At 33.8% G+C, this 10,177-nt stretch overlaps 1 protein-coding gene across 1 annotated transcript; it reads right to left on the reverse strand.

The window, feature by feature from the left end:
• Positions 1-8,791: 8,791 nt before the first annotated feature.
• On the reverse strand, positions 8,792-9,906 carry LOC127118072 (dormancy-associated protein 2-like). Its single transcript, XM_051048214.1, has 2 exons — positions 9,548-9,906; positions 8,792-9,382 (listed from the first exon to the last, which is right to left on the reverse strand). The coding sequence occupies exons 1-2, from the start codon at positions 9,657-9,659 to the stop codon at positions 9,072-9,074; spliced, it is 423 nt and encodes a 140-aa protein (XP_050904171.1). The 5' UTR covers positions 9,660-9,906; the 3' UTR covers positions 8,792-9,071.
• Between the last annotated feature and the right edge of the window lie 271 nt (positions 9,907-10,177).

Here is a 10,177-nt window from a genome sequence, read left to right on the forward strand (position 1 = left end):
AAAGTATCCAAGCTTATGGGAATTCCTCAAGATTGATGGTTCATACATGAGTTTCTAGGAACCATTAGGAAAAATAAGGGTAATCAAACTCTTTATATGTGCCAACAACAATTGGACTCAGACCATAAGCAATGAATTACAACCAGCTTCCAACGGATTGATACCAACTACAATTGGACTTTAAAGGATGTGGGTGACAACCATACTCGGATACCGATTACAATTGTTATTACAAACAGAGTGAAAGTGATGTAAATGACAATTGGGTTTAAAATAAGTTCTAGTAACAACTGAGCTTGGAATAATTACAATGACAACTGAACTTTAGGAGACACCAATGAGTCTTGAAATAATGCTAGGGAATGATATAGGAGTTCTGGAAGTGCGTCTGAATAAAAAAATGACATGTCTGGGAAATTATCGGAGAGTAAAAGAAACGAATTCTGGAAATGCATCAGAATTACAAGTGAATATTTGGAAATACATCAGATGGTAAAAGAAGTGAATTTCTGGAAATTCCTAAAAAATACCAGGGAATATCTGGAAATACATCAGATAATAGACACATCTGGTAATACATCAGGAAAAATTTGGAAATACATCAGAATACAACACTCAATCTCAGATAACACGGTAGGGTTCTGGAAATGCGTCAAAACATATAAGGTATGTCTAGAAATGCTTCAGATAGAGATAAAGTGCATCGGGAAATTCATCATACAGTAAAAGAAACAAATTCTGGAAATGCATCAAAATTTCAAGGGGATATATGGAAATACATCAGATAGGTTCTTAAAATACATCAAAACACCATATTCGATCTAGGAATACATCAGAGACACAAAGGAGTAATCTGGAAATTCATTGGATAATTCAAAAAGAAATTGAACCTCACGGACAAAAATGTTTTGATAGGTGCCAACTAAGTTGGACTTGAAAATTACTACGAAAACCGGATGATGGTTTAAGGGCGCCAAAGACAAACTTGAATTAGAGGTCAAAGGATATAAGATCAACAATAATACCTGGATCAATGCAAAATAAACGCAAAGTACATTTCGGCTATGAATGATTTGAATTTTCTTTTATGCATGATATATGAATGATGAAAATGCTGACACTTGAGTGGATTGGGAGTTTGTAAAGGCTTTTTATGGAGGTCATGAATCCTTAACACCAATAACTCGACCAAGTTTGTTGTGATAGATGCTTGTCAAGGGAGAATTCTATCGAGCTTGACAGTTACAACTAGCCAAGGGGATCCTTTCGGAGGATTAATGAACCGTGCTAGCATGATTTTCGGGCACTCGTCCCAAACTCAATAGTTTTTGAAATATGGAAGAATTTGTTTGAGTAGTTTGAAAGCATGAAGAAAGAGGTTATGCCCCTTTGTGGCTCATTTTCCCCTATATGCTGAGTCTTTGAATATGTCCACCTTGAAAGTGAGTTTTAAACAGCTTGACATGAGACAATCTCGAGATGGCTTTCCCCAAGTGTTTGAAACTTGTAGTGGTCTGCCCCTGATTAACCTAATATTGGAATGGTGGACTTTTGATTGACCATATTTTGGATAGTTTGACTCATTGAGCTATGAGGTGCCTTTCCCTAGTCTGAGTCTTGAAGAAAATTACTCTTGACTAACTGACCCTTAGGGTGATTCACTCGGATTGACTGATACTCAAAGTGATTTTCCCCATACTGGAATTCTTTCACTCTATCAAGTTTCTCAACTGTATATAATTGGAATTTATTTGATGCTAAGTCCTGACTTGTAAATAAGATTGTTCATTCAAAAATGGTAATTTTGATGCAGTGTTTATGCAAAAATTTGAAATCAAAATTTATTGATATGAACGGGTGAAATACAATGAATGAGTCACTAATAAGAACATAATGATGATATAGTCATTCACAGTGTGTAAGATGGTGCGATCAAATGATTAATAAAGATCATTTGTAGTCAGGTTAACATAACCTTGTTGTAATATGCTTTCAAAATAAACCATGTCTCAATTAGGTCTTTTAAGGGTTGTCACGTGGTCTTGTTCACTGTTTTTTTTAAACAAAAGGATATAAGGCTCAAAATTTAATTTTTACCCAACCCTTCTTTTTGATGATCTCCAATTCCTATGTTCAGTTATTCGATACATGTACTCTACTTCCAAGAGGGTTCAATGGTGTGATGGTAAAGATGAAGGTTCAAGATGAGATTTTCTTGAAATGGCAATCACCTTATTTGTTTTTTTTTTGTTTTTATTGAGGGTTTTGATTACCACTTTATGATTGGTTTGTTATCCCTTGTTTTTCCTGGACGCCTTCTTTGAAGCTTTTGATCCACCGGGATGCCTTGATTTTTCCAAAATCATTTTGTGGTATTTGACTTAGCGGGCCTTTTTTTTCTTCGAAAGACTGTGACTTCCATGTTTATGGTGGATGAGGGTCAACCACTACAAAAATTTTGCTTTTAATAACTTCTTCAACATTTCAAGATGCGTGCGAAGTATGGTTGATCCTCAGGTGGGACGGTGTAGATGGACTAATTCTCTTAATGATTGAATGCATAGCTAAACTATTTGAACACAACTACCATGCCCCTGGTTAAGATTAAGGGTTTTAGTTTCAAAAGAAATACCAACTCCAAGGCTCATAGTAGTTGACTAGGGACTAACTCCCCTTCTCTCCGGTGTTTGGGGATTTGAAACAATGCCTTACATCATCGAAAAAGTTCTATTCAAAAGCACACCACAATAATTATGAGTAATGGTTTTCATCCTCCTCCTTCCAATCTTTGTTAACACAACGGTTTAATAAACAAAAGGGAGAAATATCTTTTTTATTTTGTTTCTTTTGACATAAATGAAAAACGAGTGAATATGAATGGATTAATTCAAAAGATGCATACGCATTTCATTAATATTACCAATTCAAAAAAAACAACAATGGTTAAAAACAAATAAACAATCCACATGCAAATAAATTACAAAAGAAATACTGAAACAACCAAATGATTGTCAGCTTTAGGGACTTGACTTCTTCAAACTTGATCCATTGACCTCGTGAGACTCCCCTTGAGGTCTTCACACTTATCCAGGCGATAGGTTGATGTTCACCATCAAGTTTCCTTCTTGAAAGGCTATGTATTTGTTGTCAATCAATTGTTATACTTTGGCTTTGAAATCGTTGCATTCTTTAGTTGAGTGCCCTTCTGATTCAGCATGATATCCACATTGCACATTTGGGTCATACCGGGTGGGTAAGGTTGTGGAACTAGCATGAGAGACTTGGGAACCACCAAAGAGTTTTGAATTAGAGGCTGCAGAAGCTGGCTATATGTCATGGGAATTTGATGACGATGAGTATTCCTTCTTTCAAAGTTCTTTCGAGGCCTAGGATGATTCTGATGTTGATTTCGATATCTCTGGCCTTGGGCTCGTTGATTTGGATGAGGAGTAAATCAGGATGGTTGGCAATGAATACCAAAAGGTAGTGGTTGATGGTATGGAACTTTGGTCATTGCTAACTGGTCATTTTCACCCACTTGAAGGTTAGAATCAACAAGCTTATTGACATTGGCAGAACGATCTTCAAATTATTTTCCTTCAATATCATCAATGGAGACAACCCTCTTGGATCCATTAGTCACTTCTCATTTACTTCCGTTGGCATGGGTTGTGACATTGGAAATCCAAGGAGATATCTCAATGCTCTTGCCGATAAACAATGATATCTCGTTAGCCACATCCCTGACCTCTTCCTTGTGGTACAAAACCTTTAGGGGTTTTAGGGGTCATTTGCCTTTCTCATTACCTGGCCCAAAAATCAAGATATATGTACATGAGCCTTCCTTCATAAGTGTTGGTGACCAACTTGAGCTTAAAACTCTTGTTTTCCTAGATGGAGTTCCCCATAATTCCATTATGGTATCCGTATTCGACCTTCGGGTGGTCTTCTTCGAAGACTAAGCTCTTTTTGTTAATCAAGTTGGCGTACCAAGGCTTTCAACGCTAAGCAAGAATCTAGATCATGCCTCATTGCCCCTTTATGGAATTCACATGTTGCATTTGAATTGTACCATGGAAGGTATGGTGACGTAGCTGTGAGAGCTTGAAGAGTCACCAAAGCATTCTGGATCAACTGCTGGTAGAGCTTGACTTGGGGTAACACCGGATAGATGTGGAGCAATAGCTCCCTCTGTTGCAGAAATGGGTATGGGATGACCCTCTTTTCTCAACAAGGCTTGCAGGGTTTGCAAGACCCATCCCATTTGGCTCTTCAAAAGACTGAGTTCCTCCTTTAATGCTTCTTGAATTTTCCTTAGCTCGTCCATCATCTCCTGAGACATGGTTCTTTGTTCTAAATGCATACCGAGAATCACTTTGTTGATCATGGACAAAGGATATATGAGTTTTTTTTTGTATTTTCAGAAAATGATATGCAATGCATGATGACGAATGCAATGCATTTTTTTGTGTTTTGGTATGAAAATAAAATGCAATGCAAGTATTTAGGATATGGGATAACATAAGTAACTCAAAAAACCCTACTAGGTAGGCTCCTTAACAAATAGTTCTATAATTTCTACCCATAAACCCACTCACAGGATAGTTTCTATATTTTTGATGAGGTTCCCAGAGACATGGACCATAACAGTATCAACCTCATGCAACATGCTAGCCACTTTAAGACAAGAGTGATGAAAGGTATCTTATGAACCCTTCTCGAATCATCGTCATGCAACAGGCTAGTTATCTTATAACGAGATCTACAAACAGGTCTAATACAGGGGAGTCTTCATGCTAGGCACGCAAAGAGTGGCCCTTAGGGACTAACACTACACAACTTCCAATTCTAACTTATGCTTTCTTTCATCTTTTCCCAAAGCTCGGGTGTAGATATTTATTCATGATATAAAAACCTCAAAGCCCACACATAAAAATATATGCAGATATAAAAACGTGATAAAGCAGAGATAAGGAAAACATATAACAAAGAAGAAAAAGAAGCAAACAAAACTAAAACACATATGAAAACCTAACTAAACTAGGATTGACTCACTTAAAGATGTTCCTTTCTCCAGCAGAGTCACCATTTGTCGCACCTCGAAAAATGAGAATACGCTGCTCGTGAAGCACAATCGTATGCTCGCCAGATGGACTGAATAGAGTCTCCATCGAACTTTATGTATTCCCAAAGAGGGAAAGAGAAAATATCAATAAACCCTTCTAAAAGAAAGCATAAGATATGGTCATCGCAACCAATATCAGGGTTCGGGAGTCGGTTACGCAAGGGGAAGGTATTAACACCCCTCACGTCCGTTGTACTCAACAGAAACCATTTAGTGAATATTGAAATGTTAGTGTGGTGTTAGTTTATGATCTTCTACTTATTTGGGATAGAAACAGAGAGAAGAGATTTTTTTTTGAATTTTATTAATTATAAGGGACCTAAAAAGGTTTTTATTATTAGGGGAAGAAACTAAACCTAAATTTTTTATAATGGGCCAGACAAGATTTACAAATCCTTCTCCTACGTATCTCCGGGTGCAATAGAGAATTCAAGGCTTATGTAGTTCTGGATAGAAAATATTTTGTTTGTTGGTCGATTTTAGCAAAAACTATCTTATATTAATCAACAAAAAACATTGTTTGACCCAAAACAGGTGAGGAACTGGTGTTTGAATCACATTGAATGCATTTACAAATCAACATTCACGGGAAAACATCACTTATCTAAACTTAACGACTATGGATGAAGCATTGCTTTGCATCATCTTAAGACAAAATATCTCTCATTTTTAAATGTTTTTTGAGATCAATCTCACGACGGCGAGGGAAAATAAGACTTTGATTGGTTGGATGTGTTTTATAGGTGAATGATGAACGTTTGATAAGAATGAGACCTAAGCCTCAAAATCAATCATTTGGGATTCCACCAGAATTCTAGATTCCAACGGTCCTTTTTCATCCAAGATAATTGAGAAAATTGTTTGATGGACAACTAATGTTTGATAAGAATCAATTGTTCAAAGAGTTACGCCAGAATGCTTGATCCTAATGACCCTTATTTTTTCCAAGTTAATTTTAGTGTTTTAAGAACGAAAGAAAAGAATGAACAGCTAACCCAAAACGCGTGGCTCGGGACCGATCATAAAAGGGTTCCTACCGGAATGCTAGATTCCAACGGTCCTCTTCTTAGGTGTTTATTTTTAAAAAAAATTAATATTGTGTTTGATTTAGTTTTAAAAATGGTTTTGAAAATAGTTCTAATTTAGTTGAAAACTATCTCGATATTGATCAATAGCTCATTCTAAGAAGGCCCAAGTGTAGGCCACGGGACCAGAAACCAACCAAAATCGAAAGCAAACTGAATTTAACCCTAAGCTAACTTACACTGGATTCATGTAGGAATCACAATATAAGAAGATGGGAAAAAATATATGCGTCCAAGTGATTTTCGGAAGTTAAATTGGATTTAAACTCCAAAATCGCAACGCAATAATACACCAAAGCATATTATTATTATTAAAATAGTGTAACAATTTTTTTTGACATCAACTCAAAGTAATCGAAAAATAGAAAGCTAAACACAACACACACATGTTATCCACAATAAATTTGTATTGCTACAAAATCGACAAAAATAAAATAAAATAATAAAAAAATATTGACATTTTACAAGGATATATAAATTTAAAACTCAATATAAACAAAAAAACATTAATATATATATATATATATATATATATATATATATATATATATATATATATATATATATTTATATATATATATATATATATATATATATATATATATATATATATATATATATATATATATATATATATATATATATATATATATATATATATATATATAATAAAACAAATCCAAAAATATATATATTTAGACTATGTATATATAAATAAAATAAAAATATATATTTACACAAAACGACTAAGAGTATGTATATATAAAATTAAAAAAAAATTCAAAAACTTTTATATATATATATATATATATATATATATATATATATATATATATATATATATATATATATATATATATATATATATATATATATATATATATATATATATATATATATATATAAGAGACAACTAAGGTTATATATAAAATGAATAGAAGTCGGGTGCAAAAATGCTCAAAAAAATTAAACTGAATGCTCAAAATGATTCGCGCGAAATAATCTTCTCGAAAATATACAGGCTTTGATTTAATTTGAAATAAAAATTTATCGATTAAAAGGCTCAGATTGTTTCAAATACGACTGAAAAAGTAGCCGAAAAATTAATCGAGCACACCAGATTAACCTACGCGAAACGTAGATTAATAAAATTGATGTCTGCAAGCTTGATTTTGAAATTTTTCGCTCGCTGATTTATCGTATATTTGAAAAGTTATTCAACCGATTTACCCGTAGATCCGAAATTTTATTTCAACTGACATTCTAGGCATTATGTGGTATGAAATGCTTCAGAGATGTAATAGCTATATGAATACATTGAATCGGCGATTCAGGGTCAAAACCGGGGTGTGACAAGGGGTTTAACTACTCATAATAGTAAAGAAAAACAAAATAAAATATGTAAACATTACAAGTTAATGGATGAAAAGAGGTCTTCAATCACTTAGGGTTCATGAAAGCCTTGACCCACAATGAAAATATGAGTTCCCTAGCCTTCAAAATATGTTCTTGCAGTGAAAATTCGTCCACCCCTTGGAAATTCACGTTTTTCGACTAAATAGGTGAAAATTTTGACTTTTTAGATATGGGTCGTGTCATACGCGTATCACCATTTGTCTTGATCTATTCGCTTGAGGTAGTGTTTCATGTGTTTACAGTCATGAAGAATGAAGAGGAAATTGATCAGAGGAGAATCCAGACAAAAATGCATGAGAAGAACAAAAAGAGACATTTTTACACATCTTCTGCCCATATGCTTATGCGAATAGATTAAGATGTGTAAAATTACTCAGAAACAATAAAACCACATTAGATCAAGACGTGATAGAAATATACTAAAAACAAACTTAAACTACTATCAAAATAACTTTAATTCACATGCTTTTGATATTAAAATGATGATAACTCTAACACAAATGGTGACCGATCAAATTCTCATATTAAAATTATAAACGAGAGTTTCCATGAGTGAGTCATGTAAAGTCAATTATCTTGAAAATGTATTTACAAGAATTTGTTTTACAATCTGGTTTTTTTCGCATCTAACGAATGTCTCTACGAAATTAGACGAAACTTCATATATAAATCGATGGATTGAATGGTGAAGGTTGATATCCACACTTAAAAAGCAAATGAGTAGGTCAACACATGAAAATATTAGTCTTTTTTGAGAAAGAGCATTCTAATGCAAATATAAATTATTAACGGGGCTTGTTGCTAAAAATAAGGGGGTTCAATAACTAAGGATACAACCTTATGATTCGAAACAAGATACAGTATATCAATTTCAATAATTTCTTTAAAAACTAAGTTTTTTCAAAATTGAGTTAAGAGTATTGTTTTACTCGATGTATCTCATAGACGAAAATCGTGGTGTTAGGTTTAATCATTTATTAAATTTAAAATCAATCAAAATCACTTCAAATCAATTTATTCATCATTTTGTTTAATTAACTAAAAAGGTCCTCAGTAGAAGGACACTTTCTTTCAAATCTGATAGAACCGTGCGCTTTGCAGTCTATCAAGGAATAAATTGTATGACAACTTCATCCATATAGATATATAAATTTTAGAGGGAAAGTATCAACAACCATGATATTTGAAATAATTTAACTCATAACACTTTCACCATTTTTGTTAAAACTTAAAACTTTAACTCATCATCACATATACATAGTAACGATGTAGTTATACATGATTTTCACAGATGTGAAATATCTATACTATATAGTTGCAAGATATATAACACACAACAACACAAATTGCTGTCTATCTATACCTCTTATTCTCAACACACATCATTATTTATTCATAAAATTTATTTCTAAGAAAGTGCATCATGCATGATGACATGATAATATTCAGTTACGAGTGTTGTCCTCAGTGTGCACAGCAACAGCTTCACCAGCATATGAGCAACACCTGCAACCCCCGTAACGTCCACCACCACAACAGCCGTATCGGCATCTACCTCCACCATGGTAACCACCACCACCATTGTAACCACCACCACCACCATGGTAACCACCTCCGCCATTATGATAACCACCACCACCATTGTAACCACCACCACCACCATTATAACCTCCACCTCCATTGTAACCACCACCTGGACCGTAGCCTCTACCACCATATTTGGCATCATTTAATTCATGTGATTTTTCAACAACCACTGCAAATGCAATACTATGTTAATTAATTTTTGTAATCACCAAACGTACACACATTGTATTATGGTTTTATAATTAAACTCTAGTAGCTAGCTTGTTAGAAAGCTCATGAAAATATTAATATATAATTAAACCTAAATTAAGAAAAATAATGTATAGCTATTTACCATCTTTGGTATTAGTGGAAGTGTCAGCTAAGTCCCTAGCTGAAACCTGTGAGGAGATAAGAAGAAGCATGGCCAATATGCCAAGGATGAGGATTGCATTTTTGGAATCCATTGTACTCAACTCAAGATCGAACAAAATGTGATATTTGGTAGTGAAGGATGAGAAAAATAGTAAGAAAGTGTGCTCTATATATAATGGATGGAAGTAAGAATCAATATGGAACCTTTAGATAGTAGTTGGGATGGTAGCTAGTATGTATTAATTCAATCTTATCTTTAGAAAGTGAAGTAAGATGTGTTTTTTTAATCTTTGATATTCATTTTGGATAGTATGGATCGGGGGGCTACGAAATGTTATATAATTACTTGGCATGGGATAATCCCCGGCAGATATGATGGAGGGAATTCTTGAATTTTAAAATTGAAGATTGTAAGGGGTCCCCCATTGCAGAAATAAATGGTGTTAGAATTCTTTTTTTGGATAAACAAAATTTAGCATTTATGAGATGTAGTCCCCAATAAAATTTGACTTCATCGATTGCAAGGGGTATTCCCTAGTAAAATTTGTCTGTAATGTCAAATCATGATTCAGTATGTCAGGGTGATTAATGAGTAGTTTGTTGTTGTCAA

The sequence above is a fragment of the Lathyrus oleraceus genome, chromosome 2 (genome assembly GCF_024323335.1).
Source record: "Lathyrus oleraceus cultivar Zhongwan6 chromosome 2, CAAS_Psat_ZW6_1.0, whole genome shotgun sequence".
NCBI lineage: Eukaryota > Viridiplantae > Streptophyta > Magnoliopsida > Fabales > Fabaceae > Lathyrus > Lathyrus oleraceus.

Coding starts and splice junctions, on each gene's coding strand:
- LOC127118072 (XM_051048214.1), bottom strand. CDS start 9,659: ATGGATTCCAAAAATGCAATCCTCATCCTTGGCATATTGGCCATGCTT. Junction 9,383..9,547: donor TTCCACTAATACCAAAGATG/GTAAATAGCTAT, acceptor TTGCATTTGCAG/TGGTTGTTGAAAAATCACAT.